Raw genomic sequence first — 24788 nt, 5'->3', positions numbered from 1 at the left:
AATATGAATATAATAGATTTTTATTGATAAAGAAATGCTAATAATAGTTACTAATTAGTCAGTTTTAATTTACATTGCTAAATATTATATGATAAAATAACTTAGCCATTAAGAAAATTATCAACAAAATCCTAAAAATTTATTGATTAAAAAATTAATCTTAAAAATATATATTTTTAAAAAAAATAATATTAAGAAATAAGAATGTATGATAATATTTATATATTTTATACGCATAATTTAATAATTTTTTTATTGGTAACAAAAAAAATTGAAGTGATTTTTAGAGCTTAAATTTAAAAACATTCCATGTATATATTTTACCTAATTCCGCGTCGAAAGGGATTTAAGAAGGCAGATTACGAGACCAATATTATACTAAACACGTTCAAATAGACCACCACGTACTTGTCTCTTCTGCAAACACATTCCCAGAAAACAGCAAGCAATTAAAGCCGAAAAAGCAATATCACAATCAATTCTTCTTTTTCTCTACCCAACACTCTCACAACAACATCCAAACATGAATTTAACCCAATTTCCTAAACTCTATAAAATCCAACACAATCACAAACATCAATAACAACAATTGTGTCTTGTTATTGTTACCATGTTTCATTACAAACTCATTGTCCTATCATTTCTCATTACTCCTATTGTTTGTTTCGTGATTCGTTGGCTATTATTCAAAACTGGATTAATATATGTCACCAAGAAACTCCACAGAAAACTACAAGATTGTTTTTATGTTTATCAATACCTTAAAGTCCCAGAATTGAACGAAAACATGCAACGGAATGAGTTATATCGTAAAGTTTCTCTCTATTTACATTCTCTTCCTTCTCTTGAAGATTCTGATTTCACGAACCTCATTACCGATCATAACCAAAACGACATCGTTTTATCTCTTGACTCTAATCAAATCATTGAAGACCGTTTTCTCGGTGCTAATCTCTTTTGGTTCAACCAAAAAACCGAACCGGGTCAAACCGGTGTGTTCGTTCTCAAAGTCAGAAAAACCGATAAACGGAGAATCCTCAGAAGCTATCTGCGGCACATTCACGACGTCGCCGACGAGATAATGAAACGCGATTTGCGCTTGTTCGCTAATGTCACCGACGGGGAAACGAGATGGAAATCTGTTTCGTTCAATCATCCTGCAACGTTTGACACCATGGCGATGGAAACTGATCTCAAGAACAAAATCAAATCGGATCTCGAATCGTTTCTCAAAGCGAAGCCGTACTACAGACGACTCGGCCGCGCGTGGAAACGGAGCTTCTTGTTGTACGGTCCTTCCGGTACTGGCAAATCGAGCTTCGTCGCTGCAATGGCGAATTTTCTTTGTTATGATGTATACGACGTTGATCTTTCTCAGGTTCGTGGTGATTCGGATTTGAAGTTTCTCTTACTCGAAACAACGCCGAAATCGATCATCCTCGTGGAGGATCTCGACAGGTTTCTGACGGGGGAATCGGGGGTTACGGTGGCCGGGATACAGAATTTCATGGACGGAATCTTAAGTTCGTGTTGCGGCGAAGAGAGGATTCTGGTTTTCACGATGAGCAGTAAGGAAAATATTGACCCGATTTTTCTCAGACCGGGTCGGGTCGACGTTCATATCCATTTCTCATGGTGTGATTTCTCATCGTTCAAAACGCTAGCGTGTAATTACCTCGGAGTGAAGGACCACAAACTGTTTTCGCAAGTGGAGGAAATTTTCCGGAACGGTGCGAGTTTAAGCGCGGCGGAGATCAGCGAGTTGATGATCGCGAATCGGAATTCGCCGAATCGGGCTATTAAATCGGTTATCGGGGCGTTACAAATGGACGGTGATGGGAGAGGGTGTGGGGATGTGATCGTACGGCAGGTAGAGGGTAATGACGTGGAGGAATCTCAAAAACAAGGTTCTCGTTGTGGAGGGGATGGAATCTCAACGGTTAAGGATTTGCGGAAATTCTACGGTTTGTTTAGATCAAGGAATGGGAAAAGAAATCGAACGGCTAATTTAGCTCTCAATGATGAAGGATGATAATTAGAAAATTGGGATTTTGTTCATTATGGCAAATTAGTTAGTGCATTTTAGTGTTTGGATTGGGATTCTTTTGGAAGAAATTATTTGGTTGGGGGGTTTTAGGTGGAAATGTAAATATTAGGATTGATTATGGTTAAGATCATGATTGATACATTTGAAAGCTTTTGATGTAATGGCAATAGGAAAACTTTTATGTATAGTTTGGCCTATAAAAAACACCTTCTGTAGTTTATTTGAGAACCATGAGATTAGATTAGATTAGATTGATATTTTCTTTAGATGATTTGGTTAGATGATTTGAGACACATGTCATGAATAGTTTTTGCATCAATAAAAGAAACAAATTAACAAAGTGTTCTTTAGATGATTTCTTTGAGTTTTTGACTCACATGACACACATTGAGTTTTTGGTATAAGGTTTGTGTTTATTGGATTTATTGTATGGACTAGTATAAATAAGTGAGTCTCTATGGACTTGTATAAATAAGTGAGTGTGTATGGAGTATGTATATATTTATTAATAATTATGTATATACGAGGTGTTGTGTTTTATGATTAGGGTAAGCATGTTAGTATTTGTCTAAATCTACATTAGATTTTTGGAACATTAATTGTAGTTATTAGCACAAATTTTTTACACTTAGGTGGTCAAATTAGAAACTTAACAAAAAAAAAAGTAGAAAATTGTTGTTGAAACATATAACGTTGAAGGATGATAACTCAGGTGGAATCTGCATATATGATTGAGATCGTGTACATAATGATTTAGATGTTACTTGTATGTTTTAAAGATAGAGAACAAGTAAATAGAGAAGTTAATGGTTTGTTTTGTGTGTTGTCGTTGATTAGTTGTTTAAGTAGTTTGTTAGATTTTAATTGATGTAATTGTTAGTCTGTGATTTTCGACACAGCATGAAAATCCATTAAGTCTGGTTTAAAAGAATCTCAAAAATAGATCATCATGATTATGATCAATATCTCTTCAAAACAAGTCCAAAATCTCGAAAAGGTTCATAGTGGGTTAACATTTCGATACAAACGTGTGATGTATTGGTGGTGAGTTCGACTTGCATGTCTGGTGTTTTGGGGTTGTTTACCGTGAAAATTGGTAAACAACCGTTGATCTTCCAAATTACTAAATTTGGTTACTTACAGGATCGATCAGATTGATCCTAGGACATGTGCTAATTGTTTTAAAGTAAATTCTAGTAAATATGAACACTTCGACAGTGTCTGTGGTAATGATGATTAAAAACTCAGACAATAAAAGACTAATAAGAATTAAAGAGAAAGATTGCAAAAGAGATGATGACAACTAGCAGCAAAGAAGAATATTTGAAATAAAGAAGTATTAAGAATGTTTGAAATGAAGAAGTATTTCTGAAAAAGTAAAGATAAATTGTATTGCTTCAAAATAACTGATAATGGTGTAAACAAGCATACATTTCTTAATTTACGGTTCCTCTTCACACGGGTACTTGGTAAATTTTACAGATTATGTACACACTTTGACACACACTGATCCTAACACTAAGATCCTCTATTTATACTTAATCAAAATAACTGTTTCTAACAGTCCTTCAATCACGTCGAGACAGATGGCACTTTGCATGGACGTAGCTGTCCATTATGCTCCACATGTACCTTCAGCAGTTTTAGATAAGAACAAAGTTCCCTCCTTTATTTAAATTTTGAATCTCCAATTGAAACCATCTTCAAAATATTCGAAGAAATATTTCTAAGTCCTAATTGCACGTTGGCCCTTCTCACCCAGGGACTTTCGACTGGATATCCCTAATATCAGATTCGGTCGAAAACATCTTCATTGGTTGAAAACATCTTCCATGGGATTTCCATTTTGGTAATTCTAAAATGGGCGTCGAAATTACGAGCAAACAAATTGTCCCCCCAAAATGTTATTTTCGACATATAGGAGAAAAATACATTTTTTGAGAACATGCTTCAACGCCTTGAACAACTTTGACATATTGCCAAACGTTCCAATGTTGCAAAACTTTTCAGTTTCTTCCAGCTGTCTTGTGACGTCAGAGTTATCATTACCTTTTTCCTAACCACGTCACTTCAGCCCACAACCGAATCTTTTCAATCATCACGTTTCCTAGACTATAGGAAATCGTTGGTTCAGACATTAATTACCATCTCTCCATCACACTATCCAAAGGAGACACGTGTCCCACTAACTTGGCAACCATCAATTTTAATTTGAAGCGTTTTTTCTCCCACTTCTGCTTATAAAAGCCACAAACTTACCAATTTCACATTCTTACGCTTACTGAACTTTCAAACGCTCTAGTTATTCATCTTCAAACAATATTCAACCAAAACCCAGATTATCTTTCCCTCTTTCAACTTTCAACAGAAATGGCAACCTCAAGCAAAGCCCCTAAAGAAGTGAGCAGAGATATCAAGACCACAACTGTCAAATCAAAAGCTCCCAAGAAGATTTCGGAGCTTCCTCCTTTCACTACATTGCCTAATCCAATAATGGTGGGTAAGCAGCAATATATCCCAGAACCCAAAACGGAGGAACAACGCAGGATCTACGCTTCCCAGGTACTTATCCCTGTTTTTGTTTCTGGAAAAACTCATGCATTATTTGGGCCTTTAACTGATGTAAACACTGATTTTAGCAAACTCAAAGAATATTTCCCCTCTTACCATAAATGCAAACCCATAGGGCAAGCAAAAAAAACTAGGGTTGAGCTAACCACTGCTGAAAACCCAAACACTAGTGGAACCATAGATTTAAGATTCATGAACAATGGGTTTAGAGTTTTTCACGTTACCCCTTCATTCAAAGACCCAACATATTACTTGGAATGGTTAAAGAAAATAGAGAAAACCAAATCCTTAAATTGGAAAGACATGGGAATTTACGACCTGATCATGTTGTCGAAGATAGGATTGGAGTATAATGCCTTCATGTTGGTTTCTTTGTTGTACTTCTAGGATAATACACATTATACTTTCCACCTTCCATGCGGTATGGCTACACCAACATTTTTCGACTTAGTCGCTATCATAGGGCTAAAACCCACTAGACACACGTACAACCCCGAGATTGATTCTGAAGATACCATAGCCTTTTCGATCTCTCGAGCAGCATATTCGACTCACATCGCACATTATCATGACAAAGACACCGACACCGTCTCTTACGTGGAACACATAGCTTTCTTAGCTTTGTGGTTGTCTCATTCTGTATTTTGCTTGAAGTCTCTGCAAGTTGCCAAGAAATACCTCACCCTGGCGAATCAACTACATGTTGGACATGATGTTTGCCTAAGTGAGATGATACTGGCAAGCCTATATGAGTCATTGAGTGATGGAGTCGCTCAATTGAAGAATTTGGGTGAAAAATGGAATCTCCTCCTCTCTGGTCCCTTTTGGCTATTACAACTCTGACTTAATGCCACGTTCGAGGCGAGTCTACCGAATAAAGGCCTTGTTGACGAAGAAGCTGAGGAATTTAAAAACAGAAGGATCAAAGGCATTCGACTGGCTCAACTGACTCCCAATGATGAAGGACAAACCCTTCAACCAACTTTCACATGCTACATAATGATGTTCACCAAGCACCATGTTTTTACTTCGAGCATGGCCCCATTTGCTTCCAGAAAGTATGGTTCAGAATGGTTTACAAGGACTTTCCCATCTCCCTCCAAAAAACGAGAGACAAAATCTTTACTGATTTGGGAAGCCTTTTTGACCCCTAGGATCTTAACCCTTCCATTTAACCCCTCGAAGGTTCAGGTTACTTTGATCGCCTATCAACCCAACCTTGTTGCTCGACAGTTTGGGTTAATCCAGGCTCTCCCAAAGTGTCTGTATGATAAAAAGGGTAGCCTCTTTCTCTACAATGCAGTCCATAATGAAACTGCCGCCTTTAAGCAGATAGCCAGATATACTAGCAGGACCCAACTCACTCCTCTCAACTTCGAGCCTAACTTCCTCTGCACTTGAGAATTTGGGAGATGATGGAACAAATACTATATTGAAGAGTTATGTGATGTCTCTTCCTTTATCCAACATTTTGACAAAGCTTTTCTTCTTGTGCAGGAAAAGATCAGAAAAGATACTTACACGCTTATCAAAGAAATCCAAGCTTTTCAAAATTACTTTGAAACTGCCTATAGGCCTGATGATCTTAGTCGAGCCATCCGTGAAGCATCTTTCACGCTCAAAGAAAATTTTTCAAAGAAAATGGAAAGTCTAAAAATTCCTTCGTACGTTCCTCACGAGAAACACTATGAAATGGCTTTCAAATTGTTTTCCCCAAAATTTCCTCCACTGCCTAATGTTGACTTTGGAGTGGCCCTTGCCCCTCCATTTCCAGACTGGTTTATTTATGGGGACTCCATTAAGATACTTAGACAACATTCCCAGAAAAAAGCCCAACGGGTGGTTACGACTAAGCATACTTTAGACAATTTCAAAGGACATTTTCATATAGGGATCGAAGATGTTCGCATCGAATCGAACATATATGAAGGTGTGACACAGGAGGTTTTCCTCGAAGCATACCCCTCTTTTAGGCTATTTACCCTTAACTTACACTAATTTCTTTATGTTATTTTATTTTAGCCACCAGGGTTACACCTAAGAAAACAACAATCAGAAGGCCAGTCGAATCGAAGACTGAAGGAGGTAGCAAGCCTACAAAGGTATATCTTTGTCTTGTCCTTTTTTACTCTTTGTTATGTTTAATGATGCTGACATTCCAATACTTAATTTAGGCTACTCGAAAACCTCCTCTAACCCCCATAAAAATACAAAACAAAACCACAGAAACCCCCGTCATAATAGAATCTGACAAAGAGGATATGTCACCTGTGCTCGACCTAACCTCTAGGAAGAGAAAACAACAACCAAATATTACTGACACTTTGAGCCAGCCTCCAATAAAACTTTCCAAGAAAATGCCTTCTGCACTTACTGTTAATACCTTAGGATTGGCATTAATTTTGTAAAACAAATAATGTAATCATCTCTGTTGTTTTAATATGTTGGGTTGAAGAAGTTCAACATCTGGACCAACATGTCATGTACGATGTCACGACATCATGCCTGTGACATCGCACATGTGTAGAAAACTGAATTAATTAATTCAGTATATATTCTGGGATTAGTAAGGATATTTGGTGAATATCCTAACTCCCATGTGGAGGTCTTAAAGACTCAATCAGAATATATATAGGCTCAAAATAAGGAGATATATATGGAGAGATTCTAGGATTGAAGACCTTGGTTGTAGCAGAAATTTTCTGTTGTATTTGTAACAGCAAAGAACAAGTTTGCTGCGATTTCTGAAGGCCCAAATCCAGTTGGGTGATTAGGTTATAAATAACACATTGTAACCTAGTTTCTGTAAGCCTCTTAGAATGAACTTTTAGGGGTGTGTGTGAGGTAAACCTCCCAATCTGTGGGAAGGTTACCATGTGTTTCTCAGTGGTCAAATCTGAGAGTATTTGTAACTCAAAGCCTGTAGGCAAGAGTGATTATGTTCTTGAATGAAGCTGTGAAGCAAGTTCAAGGTGTGTTAACATTACATTGTATTTGTAGTGATAGGAATGGAAACTGGAGGTTTCTATCTAGGAGTTCCTAGGTATAGATTGCATTGGGTAGGGATTAAGTGAAGAGTTGTAAACGGGGGAGTTTAACTCTGAATTAATACTGCTGATAGTGGATCTTCTTCCTGGCTTGGTATGCCCCCAGACGTAGGTCGTGTTGGACTGAACTGGGTTAACAATTTCCTGTGTTTGTTTTCCTTCTGTATGTTATAATCCTTCTGCCATAACACAGCTGGTATTCCAGTCTGCTTGTCAAGATGATAACAGACCTGGTACATAGCCTTCCATTGAATGTCAATCAGAATGTCTTGACATTCATCATTGACAACATATACTGAATAATAGGCAAGTTGGCTTCTATGCTTCAGTTCAGTATATATTTAAGTCTGGTTTTCAAGTGGAAAACAGACCTGGCCAAAGGATCAGTGTGAAATTGTCAAACTGGATGTCTAGACAGTTGTTCATGTATGCTGATACTGAATTAGAGACTGGTTGGTCTTTTATGTAACACCCCGATAAAAATATGATAATTATTTAATTTAAGTTAATAGAATATTTAGTAATTTAATTAAATAATTGGATTATTATTGGAATATTATTTGGAATTATTGATATTGGAATAATAAGTTGGAAAATATATAAAGGTCCCATTTGGTAAAAAGGGTTTTCACGTGAAAACAGAGAAGCGGCTGAAAAGAGAAGAAACTGAGGAAGGGAGAAGAAGAGGCTAGGGCTCAAGAGGAGGATTCACGATTGTTGAAGGTCGAAGAATCAATTGCCGGATTAACTCAGGTAAGGGGGGTTTATCGTCGTTTAATGGGTATTATGGGTTAACATGTAATGGGTAGTAATAAGCCGTTGAATTGACCCTAATTGAGATGTTGAGTGCTGAAAAATTGAGAGGAATAAGTTATGTTAAAACTGTAATTGAATCTGTAATTGGATGAGTCTTGATTTTCCGAAAGTGTAGCTTTTTACGGAATTGGAATCGGAGGTCCGGAAGTCCTCCAACGGCGGAAAATGCGGAGAATTCTGCATTCTGCTTCGTGTTAGCGCAGGAACAGCTTTCTGTCTTGCGTTAACCGGTTAACGCAGGGTGTTAACCGGTTAACACTGTTGTGATTTATGAAAATTTGCTGTTCTGTTTGCGTTAACCGGTTAACCCAGGGTGTTAACCGGTTAACACTGTTAAAATGTACCAGGAAGCGTGTTCTGTTTGCGTTAACCGGTTAACCCAGGGCGTTAACCGGTTAACACTGTTGGAAAAGTGGAAAATTGATTTTCAAATATTGTGTACGTATTTGATGTTTGGCCTATATCGGTGTATGATATAGTAGGGATCATTTCCCGTTGTATTGAGCAGTAGGGGTATTAGTTGAGTGTGTTAATACTGTGATTTGTTATTTGGCATGACATGATATGATTATGTGATAAATATGCTGATGATGTATGATGGTATGCAATTGCTGTGAATATATTTATTATGTATGCAATTGTGGATGGACTGTTTATGGTTTAGAGTGTGAGCATATGTCCATTGTGAGTTGTTGTTGATGTTTGCATTGCTAGGTGATGTAGCGTGCATGATATGGCCTTTATGGTGGTAGCTAATTCCCATGGTGAGGAATTAGTGATGAATTATTGTGGATTATTGTTGATGTTTGCATGCTAGGTGATTTAGCGTGCATAGCATAGCCCTTGGGGTGGTAGCTAATTCCCATGGTGAGGAATTAGTGATGTGAGTCACTAGGTCTCAAATGAGTGGGACTAGTGAGCTTGGTAGCCGTATCTGGATTTGATCGGTGAGGTTGAACTATATGTTCACGAATAGTCGGTACCGCATGCATGGAGTCTCATTGCATAATGTATGTATGGCGTATAATATGAATGGATGTATTCCAATATTATACGTGTGTTTGTGTTTGTGTTGAATATGATTGTGATTATGAGTTGGTGTTGCCGTTACTGAATGTGTGATCTGATTAGGGTGATGAAATGTGTTAATTTACTTAGCATTACATGATATTTTATAATGCTTATTATATCGATTGAGGAACTCACCCTTACAACTATGTTTTCAGGTAACGAGCAGTGATTGAGTAGAAGCTAGTGATTGGAGTCTAGCGTAGTTCATTAGTGAGTCATGCTCTGGTAGATGTAACATCGGGACGGGATGTTTTATTTGTTTTCATTTGGTTGTTGAACAACTTTACATGTAATGTGTTACATGGCTTGTATGATTGATTTGATCTTTATCCGCTGCGTATTGTGCAATGTTTTATTTTGATAAATAAATGAGCATGACGAATTATTTTGATGAATGGTGTGAAGTGTCAAGTGTGACACCCTGAAATTGCATATCTACTCTGATTTATATTTGTTGTTTTAATTATTATTGGGGTATTTTAGAAGGGTGTTACATTAGTGGTATCAGAGCATAGTCGGTCGAGTCGAGTCGTAATTATTCTGTTCCCTGTACGTGATAGGTGTTGTGTAACCCTATCAGTACTTATTGTTTTAGCTTGTTGGGTTTTCAGAATAGAGATGGCTGGAAGAGGTAGAGATGATGCTGCGATTGCTGAGGCTCTGGGTATGCTAGCTGGAGTACTTGGAGGGAATTCGAATGTTGTGGGATTGGGAGCTGCTCGTCAACTAAGTGAGTTCCAGAAGAACAATCCTCCAATGTTCAAGGGAGCATACGATCCAGATGGTGCTCAGAAGTGGTTGAAGGAGATCGAGAGGATCTTCCGAGTGACTGAGTGTGCCGATAACCAGAAGGTCAGGTTCGGTACGCATATGCTGTCGGAGGAAGCAGATGATTGGTGGGTTGCTACCCGCACTGAGTTGGAAGCTGCTGGGAGTGCTGAGATCACTTGGGCGGTGTTCAGGGAGAGATTCCTGAGGAAGTACTTTCCAGAGGATGTCAGAGGAAAGAAAGAGATCGAGTTCTTAGAATTGAAGCAGGGCAACCGGTCTGTTACTGAGTATGCTGCTAAGTTCACAGAGTTGTCGAAGTATTACACTCCCTATGATGAGGCTACTGGAGAATTTTCAAAATGTGTAAAGTTTGAGAACGGGTTACGTCCCGAGATCAAGCAGGTCATTGGGTATCAGCGGATTAGAGTGTTTTCTGATTTGGTTGACTGTTGCAGGATTTTTGAACAGGATACCAAGGCCAGAGCGGAGAGCTATCAGCAGAGGGTTGATAGGAAAGGCAAGAATCAAAATGATCGTGGGAAACTGTATGCAGCTGGCAAAGGTTTCCAGAGACAGAGTGGGATGAGGAGACCTAGTGGGGGAGACTCCAGTGCCCCTGCTAAGTGTTTCAGATGTGGTCAGGCTGGACATCGTATCCATGAGTGTACCAGTACTGAGAAGAAGTGTTTTAAGTGTGGAAAAGGTGGTCACTTGGCTGCAGAGTGCTGGTTGAAGACTGTGACTTGTTTCAACTGTGGAGAGGTGGGTCATATCAGTCCACAGTGTCCTAAGCCGAAGAGAGAGAACCAGTCGGGAGGCAAGGTCCTTGCTTTATCGGGTTCTGAGACTTCTGCAGATGATCGTTTGATCCGAGGTACGTGTTATATTAATGGCTTTCCTCTTGTAGCTATTATTGACACAGGTGCGACTCATTCCTTTATATCTTTGGATTGTGCTGTGAAACTTAGATTAGAGATATCTGAGATGCATGGGAGTATGGTGATTGATACTCCTGCGAAGGGTTCAGTGACTACTACTTCAGTTTGTTTAAATTGCCCTTTGAGTATTTTTGGTAGAGACTTTGGAATGGACCTCGTGTGTCTTCCACTAGTGCAGATTGATGTTATCCTAGGTATGAAGTGGTTGGTGTTTAACCGAGTTTATATCAACTGTTTTGATAAGACTGTGATCTTTCCTGAGATTGAGGAAGGAAAGAGTTTGTTTTTATCAGCAAGGCAGGTGAATGAGGCAGTAGTAGATGGGGCAGAGTTGTTTATGCTGTTAGCGACTTTGGAGGCTAAAGATAAACTGGTGATTTGCGATCTAGCCGTGGTGTGTGATTTTCCTGATGTGTTTCCTGAAGAAGTGAATGAATTACCGCCAGAGCGTGAAGTTGAGTTCTCGATTGATTTGGTACCTGGTACTAGGCCAGTGTCGATGGCTCCGTACCGTATGTCTGCTGTTGAGTTAGCTGAATTGAAGAGTCAGCTGGAAGATCTGTTGGATAAGAAATTTATTCGTCCGAGTGTGTCACCGTGGGGTGCACCAGTGTTATTGGTTAAGAAGAAAGAAGGTACTATGAGGTTGTGTGTGGACTACAGGCAACTGAATAAAGTGACGATCAAGAATCGGTATCCTTTGCCAAGGATTGATGATTTGATGGATCAGTTGGTTGGTGCGAGTGTGTTCAGCAAAATAGATTTGAGATCAGGGTATCATCAGATACGTGTGAAAATTGAGGATATTCAAAAGACTGCTTTCAGAACAAGGTATGGACATTTTGAGTATTCTGTAATGCCTTTTGGTGTGACTAATGCGCCTGGGGTATTTATGGAGTATATGAATAGGATTTTCCATCCGTACCTAGACAAGTTTGTTGTGGTGTTTATTGACGATATTTTGGTGTATTCGAAATCTGAAGAAGAGCATGCTGAACATTTGAGAGTGGTTTTAGGGGTTCTACGAGAAAAGAAGTTATTTGCTAAACTGTCCAAGTGTGAATTTTGGTTAGAAGAGGTTAGTTTTCTTGGTCATGTGATTTCAAGAGGTGGCGTTGCTGTTGATCCTTCTAAGATAGAAGCGGTATCTAAGTGGGAAGCTCCGAAGTCAGTTTCTGAGATAAGGAGTTTTCTTGGACTTGCAGGTTATTATAGGAAATTCATTGAGGGATTTTCTAAGTTGGCGTTACCGTTGACGATGTTGACTAGAAAGGGGCAAGCGTTTGTTTGGAACTCAAAATGTGAAGAAGGTTTCCAAGAGTTAAAGAGAAGGTTAACTACTGCTCCTATTCTGATATTACCGAATTCGTCGGAACCATTTAAGGTTTACTGTGATGCTTCATTGTTGGGTTTGGGTGGTGTTTTGATGCAGAATAAGCAGGTTGTAGCTTATGCTTCGAGACAACTGAAGGTTCATGAGAGAAACTATCCGACGCACGATTTAGAGTTGGCAACTGTGGTATTTGTTCTGAAGTTATGGAGGCATTACTTGTACGGGTCAAGATTTGAGGTTTTCAGTGACCATAAAAGTTTAAAGTATTTGTTTGATCAGAAAGAGCTGAATATGAGACAGAGGAGATGGTTAGAGTTTCTGAAGGATTATGACTTTGGTTTGAATTACCATCCGGGTAAAGCAAACGTAGTGGCTGATGCATTGAGTCGGAAATCATTGCATATGTCTATGTTAATGGTTAAGGAATTGGATTTAATTGAGCAGTTTAGAGACTTGAGTTTGGTGTGTGAGAGTACTCACAATAGTGTTAAATTGGGAATGTTGAAGTTAACGAGTGGTATTCTGGATGAGATTAGAGAGGGTTAGAAATCCGATGTGCTTTTGGTTGATAAGTTGACTCTAGTGAATCAAGGTCAAGGTGGTGAATTCAGAGTTGATGAGAATGGTGTTTTGAAATTTGGTAATCGGGTGTGTATTCCGGATGTTACCGAACTTAAGAAGAGTATTCTTGAGGAAGGACATCGTAGTGGCCTGAGTATTCATCCTGGGGCTACGAAGATGTATCATGATTTGAAAAAGTTATTTTGGTGGCCGGGAATGAAAAGAGAAATTGCGAGTTTTGTTTATTCTTGTTTGACTTGTCAGAAGTCAAAGATTGAGCATCAGAAGCCGTCTGGGCTAATGCAACCGTTGGCTATTCCAGAGTGGAAGTGGGATAGTATCAGTATGGATTTTGTTTCTGGTTTACCAAGGACAATTAAGAATTTTGAAGCTATTTGGGTGATTGTTGACAGATTGACAAAATCGGCTCATTTCATTCCGATCAGAATGGATTATCCGTTAGAGAGATTAGCTGAGTTGTATATTGAGAAAGTTGTAAGTTTCCATGGTATTCCGTTGAGTATTGTTTCGGACAGAGATCCTAGATTTACATCGAAGTTCTGGGAAGGTTTGCAGAGGGCTTTGGGAACTAAGCTGAGATTGAGTTCTGCATATCATCCGCAGATTGATGGTCAGACTGAGAGGACGATTCAGTCACTAGAGGATCTTTTGAGGGCTTGTGTTTTGGAAAAGGGAGGTGCTTGGGATTGTTATTTACCTTTGATTGAGTTTACCTACAACAATAGTTTTCATTCGAGCATTGGTATGGCACCGTTTGAAGCTTTGTATGGTAGGAGATGTCGGACACCTTTATGTTGGTATGAGTCCGGTGAGAGTGCTGTGGTCGGACCGGAGATTGTTCAACAAACTACGGAAAAGATTAAGATGATTCAGGAGAAGATGAGGATTGCTCAGAGTCGTCAGAAGAGTTATCACGACAAGAGGAGGAAGTCACTGGAGTTTCAAGAGGGAGATCATGTGTTTCTTCGTGTTACTCCGATAACTGGGGTTGGTCGAGCTTTGAAGTCGAAGAAGTTGACACCTCGATTTATTGGTCCTTATCAGATTTTGGAGAGGATAGGGGAGGTAGCCTATCGTATCGCTTTACCGCCGTCACTTGCGAATTTGCATGAGGTTTTTCATGTGTCTCAGTTAAGGAGGTACATTCCTGATCCGTCGCATGTGGTCCAAGTAGATGATGTACAGGTGAGAGATAACCTGACTGTTGAAACATCACCTATGAGGATCGAGGATCGAGAGTTGAAGCAGTTGCGGGGTAAAGAGATTGCCTTGGTAAAGGTAGCTTGGGGAGGACCAGCAGGTGGCAATGTGACTTGGGAACTGGAGAGTCAGATGAAGGAGTCTTATCCAGAGTTATTCGCTTGAGGTATGTTTTCGAGGACGAAAACTCTTTTAGTGGGGGAGAGTTGTAACACCCCGATAAAAATATGATAATTATTTAATTTAAGTTAATAGAATATTTAGTAATTTAATTAAATAATTGGATTATTATTGGAATATTATTTGGAATTATTGATATTGGAATAATAAGTTGGAAAATATATAAAGGTCCCATTTGGTAAAAAGGGTTTTCACGTGAAAACAGAGAAGCGGCTGAAAAGAGAAGAAACTGAGGAAGGGAGAAGAAGAGGCTAGGGCTCAAGAGGAGGATTCACGATTGTTGAAGGTCGAAGAATCAATTGCCGGATTAACTCAGGTAAGGGGGGTTTATCGTCGTTTAATGGGTATTATGGGTTAACATGTAATGGGTAGTAATAAGTCGTTGAATTGACCCTAATTGAGATGTTGAGTGCTGAAAAATTGAGAGGAATAAGTTATGTTAAAACTGTAATTGAATCTGTAATTGGATGAGTCTTGATTTTCCGAAAGTGTAGCTTTTTACGGAATTGGAATCGGAGGTCCGGAAGTCCTCCAACGGCGGAAAATGCGGAGAATTCTGCATTCTGCTTCGTGTTAGCGCAGGAACAGCTTTCTGTCTTGCGTTAACCGGTTAACGCAGGGTGTTAACCGGTTAACACTGTTGTGATTTATGAAAATTTGTTGTTCTGTTTGCGTTAACCGGTTAACCCAGGGTGTTAACCGGTTAACACTGTTAAAATGTGCCAGGAAGCGTGTTCTGTTTGCGTTAACCGGTTAACCCAGGGCGTTAACCGGTTAACACTGTTGGAAAAGTGGAAAATTGATTTTCAAATATTGTGTACGTATTTGATGTTTGGCCTATATCGGTGTATGATATAGTAGGGATCATTTCCCGTTGTATTGAGCAGTAGGGGTATTAGTTGAGTGTGCTAATACTGTGATTTGTTATTTGGCATGACATGATATGATTATGTGATAAATATGCTGATGATGTATGATGGTATGCAATTGCTGTGAATATATTTATTATGTATGCAATTGTGGATGGACTGTTTATGGCTTAGAGTGTGAGCATATGTCCATTGTGAGTTGTTGTTGATGTTTGCATTGCTAGGTGATGTAGCGTGCATGATATGGCCTTTATGGTGGTAGCTAATTCCCATGGTGAGGAATTAGTGATGAATTATTGTGGATTATTGTTGATGTTTGCATGCTAGGTGATTTAGCGTGCATAGCATAGCCCTTGGGGTGGTAGCTAATTCCCATGGTGAGGAATTAGTGATGTGAGTCACTAGGTCTCAAATGAGTGGGACTAGTGAGCTTGGTAGCCGTATCTGGATTTGATCGGTGAGGTTGAACTATATGTTCACGAATAGTCGGTACCGCATGCATGGAGTCTCATTGCATAATGTATGTATGGCGTATAATATGAATGGATGTATTCCAATATTATACGTGTGTTTTGTGTTTGTGTTGAATATGATTGTGATTATGAGTTGGTGTTGCCGTTACTGAATGTGTGATCTGATTAGGGTGATGAAATGTGTTAATTTACTTAGCATTACATGATATTTTATAATGCTTATTATATCGATTGAGGAACTCACCCTTACAACTATGTTTTCAGGTAACGAGCAGTGATTGAGTAGAAGCTAGTGATTGGAGTCTAGCGTAGTTCATTAGTGAGTCATGCTCTGGTAGATGTAACATCGGGACGGGATGTTTTATTTGTTTTCATTTGGTTGTTGAACAACTTTACATGTAATGTGTTACATGGCTTGTATGATTGATTTGATCTTTATCCGCTGCGTATTGTGCAATGTTTTATTTTGATAAATAAATGAGCATGACGAATTATTTTGATGAATGGTGTGAAGTGTCAAGTGTGACACCCTGAAATTGCATATCTACTCTGATTTATATTTGTTGTTTTAATTATTATTGGGGTATTTTAGAAGGGTGTTACATTTTACAGTACAACAAATTTAGTATAGTCTGGTTTGTTTAGGAACATAACAGAATCAGCATGATGTATATGTTCTGACTGTCAAACTGAATGTTGTGACATTCATTCCTGACAGCATGTGCTAAAGTGTAGGATGATTAGTTTTTCTGTTACAGCATTTTTCTCAGGCTATTCTTTAGGAATCCAACACCTGAGCTAAAATCCAGGAAACCAACTACTACCCTACAATTAATGAACCTAACAAATGGCCTATTTGTTAGCAATCTAATAAGTGGTAATTAGATTAATGTATTCAACCTTATTTCAGGAAATACAAGTAAAAGGCAAACATACTGGACTAATGTAACAGATGATGTCCAAACCAATACTAAGACATCATGCTGATAACTGTGTAGGAAAACAACAAAAGTGAGTACTATGATTGATCTCTGCTGAGTTTGTATATCAGATGCACATGACTAGGGGTTCCTTCCCTCTAGGGTGACATAGAAGGAGATGTCGTGACATCTGTGAAAGAGTGCGTCAGTATAGGGTTTTTAATGTGTTAACTGTCTTGCTGTATTAGCTACAATGTTGGATCAGATGTCATGACTTGGAGTAGAACATCTGAATTCTGACTACGCCAAAATTTCAAATGGTATCAGAGCAGGCATCCTGTCTGTTTCTGGATGAGATCCATGGGTGATACTTTCTGGTATCTTGCAAGGAGTTATGTTAGTACTGATGCTGGAACCTGTGAAAGGCTCTGTGTTTTCCCTGAATGGTCCCTTGAAGTAGGTGGATGGACTGTTCATGACGGGAATGGTGTGTACCTGGCTCTGGAGGTTGGCAATTGACCTTTGTGTGGAACAATTGTGCCAGTATTGAATCACATTCAAACTTGGTATGGTCTTGGAGGCTGATTTGATGAAGTGCATGTTCATAGGTTGAGGTGTATTATGATTTCCGCTGCATAATACCTGGAAAAACTCAAACTCTGATGTAGTTCCCCCCCCCCCCATGTGGATGAAAGGCTGCTGAAGACGTCAAAGATACTTGAGTCTCATCAAGTCCACTCTTCTTGGTAAGAATTGTAGCACCTCAAATTTGCACCTATCATTGTGCATACCATTTCATATTAGGTCATAGCATATCATGATCCATTGCATAACATTTGCATTGTCCTCAGTTGCCTCAAGAGCAAGCAAGCAAGAATTAGGTCAAACTGATCAGGAGATCAGTCAACCAAGCAAGCAAGGGTGTTTCTCAAGGAGTCAAAGTCCTAGGGTTTGTCCAACAAGTTCACATGACTTGGAGGTCCATTTGAAGTATTCAAGTCAAGGGTTGAAGGCTCAGAGGTCATCAGTCAGTGCACAGACAATCCAAAACCCTAGAAAAGTCAAAGTTGGTCAACTGTGTTTGATTCTATGGTTTTGATGGATGGAAATGGTTTGAGGGAGTTCATTCATGCTTATATAAGCCTCATCTATCATGTCAAACCTCATCATGGAAGAATTTGAAGTAAAATCAGAAATTTCCCAAAATAGAAAGTGGACCTGTAATTTCAACTGCCAAAAATGGAAACTTCTTGATCCTCAACTTGCATCATGATACAAGCTTCAAATGAATTTTTGCCCAACATGAAAGTTGAAGATCTTGTTCTCCCATTTTCAAAAAGTCCAAGAACTCTCAAATCCCATGTATGGTTGTCAAGATATGATCAATTCATTTTCACAAAATCTTGAACTTCAAAGGGCCATATCTCTCAAACCATAAGGCCAAATTTGGTGGGGTTTTTTCCTACAAACCACATTTTTCATCCTCTTTCCAAAAATATAAATTTCACCTTCCAAAACCTTGCCAATCAAAATGGCATTTTTTGACCTTTTCCATTAAAAATCAAAGTTTGACCAATGTTTGACTTTTTGATTTAAACACTTTTTGCACAATTGGCCAATTGGGATTCACTTTATATACTATTTGAAACTTGTCCCAAGCTTAATCTCATGCCCATGCCTTCATCATATCACAATTTTGGACCAAATGCAAAATTGGCATTTTTTGCAAATGGAGTCATAAGAACAAAGCAAGCTTGCTATTCCATTTAGAGACTACAAACAGCATTTGCATAAGTCACTAGCAGCCTGTTTGAGGCCCAAAATCGTGGCAAACATACACCTCTCTTTCCACTCATGCCAAAATTAGTAATTTGCAATTTGTTTTCTTTAAGCTAAGCAAGCTTAACAATGGATTAGAGGACCCTAAACAGACAATATAAATGAAGTTTTCTGTCATTTGAACCCTAGAGAATCACAGCCTACCAACCAGAAAACACACTTCCTCTCATTCTTGCAACTTTGCTCAAGCACGATTTCTGCTCAAAATCATCAAAGACCACAGGAACCCTTGGTATTTTCCTCAATTGCTAACATCTTTGAAGCATTCTCAACCTTCTTTGGGTGACTGTGAACAAAGGAAAGGCAGCTGCTACATCAACCCCTTCCAATGGCAAAATTCGAACCAGTTTGTTTCAAGCTAGTTTGAGCAAAAGACCTTCAAGAATCCTTCAGCATTGACCATAATCTACCTCTGTTTGAGCTGGAATCATCCAAAACATCACTGTTGCACGAATTTCTTCAAATCAAGTAAGTTTTTAGACCTTCCTTTTTCTCCAATCCATGTTATATTTCTGGTAGAATGTTCATTGCTAAGTTCATTGATGCTTATATCATGCTAAATGGTTGATTATGCTGAGAGAAAACTGGCTTTCATTTTTTGTGTGCATGGAAACTTTTGCTCGATTTGCCTTGCTGGAAGTGTTTTGATGGAATGTGATGATATATTTGTGATGCTGGATGAACGCTGATGAGATTGCATTGCTTGTTTTTTTATTTTTGGACAGTTTGAATTTTCGAGTTCATGAATGATGAAGCTGGATGTTGTTCTGTTTTGAAAACCCTAAACTCATTTCCAGAAATTCATATGATTGCATTTGTCTGTTGTTTGTGTTATGGTTTGCATGAAGAGCATTGCTACTTGTCATGATGTTTGGAAATATTGTTGGAATTTCGTTTTGTGGTAATGAACAAGATGTTGAATTGCATGAACATGAAACCCTAGCTGCATAAGATGCTGCCCAGAAAATTTGAATTTGATTGGTTGTTTGTTGCTTCTGTACTGTTACATTGGAAGCTAGCCAATTAGGACATTTCGCTTGGCCATTCAAAACTCTGCCGTTTTGTTAAATGAAGCGTGTAATTACACAATTGCCATGCGTTGACCCCTTGTTTGACCATTTGCCATGCAATTTATTCATGCTTATTCCAATTAATCACTCATCTTCAATAATTCATTTCTCTCTCAAATTTCATCCAAAGATCCTGAAAATTTTTCCATCATGTTCATGAATGTGTCTAGTATTTGATTATGAATTTTAATAAATTTTTCATTGGTTGGATTTTTATTGATAATTGGTTTTCTAACATGCATGCTCAAATGATATCTCTTGCCATTTCAATTGTGAAATACTCATGTTGTATCCAATGCCCTTGAAACTTTTTGTGATGAAACTAGACACATTGACCTTTGTTTCCATATAGAGTTTGTGGATTTCTCATTTGTGGTTTGCTGGATATGAATTTTTGAAGTTAGAGGTTACATTTGGTGTCACACCATGAACATGCATTTTCCCAATTTTTGTTCACATGCTTCCTTACATCCAAATGATCCAATTTTGCATGAATCATGTGTCATATGTCTAGTTGATGAGTGATTTTTCTTGGAATTAATGGTGCTGTTTTCCATTTGATTGTGAATTTTCTTCCCTGCCTAGTCCATGTTTGACTTTTTGTGCTACACATTGCCATATCATTTGGGAAATGCTCATAACATATTGTATGATCATGAAATTTCATATGTGATAACTAGACATCTTGAGCTTTGCATTGGTGTTAATCTCATTCATTTCTCATATGTTTTCAATTTGATATGATTTTTTGAAGTTGACCCATGCTTGTTGACTTTCATTATGCTTACTTGAATTTGGTTTGACTTCTTGATTTTCATTGACTGCCTTCCTCTCATCCAAATGCCATGAAATTTGACATGCTTGCCATGCTAGATGTTAGGTTTGAGTGTGATTTATTTGATGATTTTTGAAAATGTTTGGGTTGACTTTTGAATGAAGTCTTGCTGTTGACCTATTTGTGCTTTCATTTGCCTTACTTTGACTTCAAATGTTCATGAAACGATAATAATGCATGATTTGAATGTGGGCCCAATTGGGATAGCTTCTTAAATGTTTGACCTTGACTTTGGTTGACTTTTCTTTGCTGTTTTGACTTTTTCTTTCATCCTTGACCCTAGGCTAGTCCTAGTGGTCTTTTGAGCTTACAATTGAGTTCTTGTTTCAGGTTAAGCACCAATGCCTCAAAGATCATTCAAACTTGTTTGAACTTGATTGTTTACTATATGCTAACCTTTGTTTTGTAGGTTTGGCTCATTGTGTTTGAGCTTTGTGCCTTGCACAGTTGATCATCTGTTTTGTTTGTGAATCCCATTCCTTTGCTTTTAACTGTTTAATTGCATACTGATTTGTTTGATTTTTCTCAGGTACCCTTTAGTTGCTTTTTGCTTGCTTTGCTATTTAGCAATTGCTTTTGAGGTATAATTACTCTCTCTTCATGTAGTCTGGAGACCCGGTCTGTTATTTGACCGGGCAAACTGTCTGAAGTCCTCCTTAAGAGGCCATGCTTGTGTGTGTTTAAAATTGTCCCAAGCAGGAAAAGTCCTTCAAGTAAGGCAATTGGTGGAAGGTAGGGATATGCAATCTATCCCCCACTACTCTTGTTGTGTCATCCCTCTGCTCACACTGCTGTGTGTTGATGCATTGGGATACAAACCTAAGATCTTGTACAAAGTGTACAGTGTCAGAGTCTTCGAGTATAGAAGGGTTCCCACTTTCTGGACCCATGCTCATTTGTCTATTAGCTCTCCCTGGCCAGGGATAAGAGCTGTGAGGTCTCATCCTCACTTCATCCTTTCATCTGCTTCACCTTAGCCTCTCAATGGCAAGGTTAAGAGCATACTTACCCTATTCCAGTTGGCCCTAGTGCCTAACCCTTGTATGAACCTCTTGTATGCATATAGAGTGTGCTTTTTGTGATTGCCTGTTTGCTTTGCCTCTTTAGGTGTAGCTTAGACTTGCCCTTGTGCAAGATAGGTTGTGCTTGACTTGCTTCCTGTGCAAGTCAAGTCTGTGTGGCTTGCTCCCTGTGTGAGCCATGCTTAGAGTTGTTCAGCCGAACTACGGCAACTCTGATTCTCATGTTCAGATGAGATACGTAGGCACGAGACGCGATGTCTTGCCGAGTTTGACTAACCACTAACACTAACTCTTTTCTCTCACCCCTGTGTGATTGAGATATCCTTTTCTCTCGCCCTCGTTGCGATTGAGACCTCCCCTTTCTCTTGCCCTAGTTGCAATCGAGACCCTTGCTTCCTGTGCAAGCCTTGTCTAGGATAGGTAGGCCCTTGTGCCATTTAGCTAGAAACCTCAACTTAGGGTTGACTTTGCATGACAACATCTAGGCTCGAGTCGTAGTCTCCCTAGAGTTGTGTCTCCCTCTGTTATCTGGTTAGGCTAGAACCTTTGTCCCTGCGTAGGGGAACTACATCGCCCTGATCTTCATACCAGATGAAGTATGTAGGCAGGAGATTGAGCTGATCTCTCCGGGCGCCTTTTCTTTTCTTTTGTGTTTGTTTGACAGTTATAGGCTGAGTCCCCGACTCCCTATTAACCTGTTGTGTTGTAGTGTGCTTGGAAGCCGATGTAAGTCCATCGAGTGGCATTTGGGTTCCAGTGTGTGTGCGTTTAGGTTCGGATGCTGATGTAAGTCCAGTGATTGGCAGTCGGGCTCCACGTTTGCCTTTGTCTTGTTTTGTTTGTGTGTGTGTCAGCCGAGCTACGAATGCTCTGATTCTTCTCTCGTCCGAGAAGATACGTATGCATAGGATGCGATATCCTAGCGAGCATGTGTCGTCTCCCCAGTCCGAACTACTTCGACTCTGATGTCTATGCCTGATAGACTAAGTAGGCCCAGGATGCGATATCCTGCCGAGTTCAGTTTCAGTCAGTCTCCCGCTTTCCTTTCAGCCAGTTGTGTGTGTGAGTTTTGAGCAGTGTTTAGCAACCATTTTCCTTCCTTTTGTGCGTGGATCCCGTAGAGTACTACGGATGCGTAGGGTGCCTAACACCTTCCCTTCGCATAACCGACTCCCGAACCCATTCTCTTTGGTCGCGAGACCATGTTCTTTCCTAGGTTTACTTCGAGCGTTTCCTTTCCCTCTTTTGGGATAAATAACGCACGGTGGCGGCTCTGTTGTTTCTTTCTTTTCCCGCCGGTTTTTCGCGCGATGCGACAAGAATCACCTTATCACTGATTCTTGTACTCTCCTGGGTAGTGTATATGAAGACCTTGAAGACTTTCAAGGAGGACCTGCTTCAAGGAGGTTAAACTAATGTTCTATGTGATGTTAGAACATGTTGTTCAACAAGTATGCAGCTACTGGTTGAAGAGCAGATGTTTTTAGGAGTCAAACAAAGGAATACCTTGGTTTGAAACCTACTTCTGACCTGGAAGAGGAGACATCTGTGTGTGCTAAGTTGACAAGGGTAGGGTCAACTGTGTGTGTGCTCAAGAAGGTCACTTTTAGAAGTCTAATCTCTAGAAGTGGAGCTGGTTGAGATGTGACACTGTGCAATCCCCGCTGTGTGCCTTATTCCTGTAGATTGATCAAGGTTGGATAGTTGTTTCCTGAAGTACTATGGTGTACTGGAAGACAAGTCCCCTGGATGATAGAAGTCAATAATAGGGTAACCTGACTGCTATTCCATTTAAGAGGATTGGGACCATGAATCTTGTTATTCAAACACCACGATCAGAAGTGGCAGTTCTTTCAAGGAGTGAGAATATGAAGATTCAGAGGTTGGTTGAGGTAGTATGCTCTGGCAATGCATATCTGCTATGGACTGATGTTGTTGTCTTTCACTAGTACTTATGGTCAGCTGAAGTCTGATTGGTGTGATTGGAGTATGTCTAGGTATAACTCATAGAGTTAGGTGCCACTGGTAGGGATGGTGTATGTCATGTCTGTACAATGCATGGATATTGGTGTGAAGTTTCCATGATTGTTAATTTGAGGGGGAGTTTTGGTTCACCTCCTCACATTTGGTCAGCCTAGGGTCTGGTTGGCTGTTGACCTGTGTCACATGGGTTCTGGTGGTGGTGTGACACATGTGCAAGGAAGAATTCATCTCTCTCATTCCTAAGGGTGAATTTAATCTAAGAAGATTTTCAACTCTGTTGAAGTGCTTGCAAGCAGAAGATGTTGACACTAGAAGAGTATTTTCAAAGTAATCTTATGGTGGAAGTATCTGAAAGGAATATTGGGAAAGGATTTAAGATCAATGTCAACTTGTGCCAAGTACAAGTATGTAATTGATTATCCTTGGAGCTCAAGATAACTGATGTTCTTAAAGATGTTGGAACATCTCTTCTTCAAGACCCTGTGCAGAATCACAGGAAGGATAGTACATGGGCTTATGATCTATCTCTTTGGTGGCAGCAAAAGCATATGATCTCTGAAAAGGTTTCCTGGCAAGAAACATGTTCAGCCTTGGTATGTACAAGAAGAAGAAGACATCATAGTCTTGATGGTGGTTACTTGGATCAGTTTATTTATGATCTGGGTAAGGAAGTGCATTAGCTTATGCACACTGTGGAGTCAAGAACAAGTGGCAGCAGTCTTGACATCATGGAAACAGCCTTACTTTAGGATGTGGAATCCTTGGTATAGCTGAAGGGTTAGTTTCTAACTAGTCCTTCTGAAGACTCATGCATCAGAGTGTCTGATGTCTTTGGAGAAGAAGCAGGGATTCATCAAGGTGTGAGCTTGGATGACTTAACTGCAAACCTGCAGGATGGAGGTTGCTTACTCAAACTTGGTTCCACAATCAAGTCTATGAGAACATTGAACTCTTGTTCTGTGAAGGGAGGAAGTTCTTTCAAGTGGCAGAAGAAGGAGCTGAATTCAATAGCTAGATGTCAAAACACAATGTTGTGACATTTGGTTCAACATCAGATTCTTAGTTGGTGAAGTGACACATCAACTTGAGATAGAAGGGTCTACAAGGTTGTAGATTGGATACTTCAAAAAGGTGGTTCTCGTTGTAGTTCTTTGGAGTTGCTGGATAGAAAGGATGTTACATGTTCATGTCTTAGAAAATCTAAGTTTTGTTCAACATGTA

General features: G+C 39.3%; 1 protein-coding gene across 1 annotated transcript; it reads left to right on the top strand.

Moving 5' to 3' along the window:
• Positions 1–380: 380 nt before the first annotated feature.
• On the top strand, positions 381–2275 carry LOC127076112 (AAA-ATPase At2g46620). Its single transcript, XM_051017681.1, has one exon. It carries the CDS (start codon positions 611–613, stop codon positions 2030–2032), a length of 1422 nt encoding a protein of 473 aa, XP_050873638.1. The 5' UTR covers positions 381–610; the 3' UTR covers positions 2033–2275.
• The last annotated feature ends 22513 nt before the right edge of the window (positions 2276–24788 follow it).

Source organism: Lathyrus oleraceus, chromosome 4 (genome assembly GCF_024323335.1).
Source record: "Lathyrus oleraceus cultivar Zhongwan6 chromosome 4, CAAS_Psat_ZW6_1.0, whole genome shotgun sequence".
Taxonomy (NCBI): Eukaryota; Viridiplantae; Streptophyta; class Magnoliopsida; order Fabales; family Fabaceae; genus Lathyrus; species Lathyrus oleraceus.
Note: the sequence above shows the minus strand (reverse complement) of the source record. Positions and strands in the feature narration are given on the sequence as shown.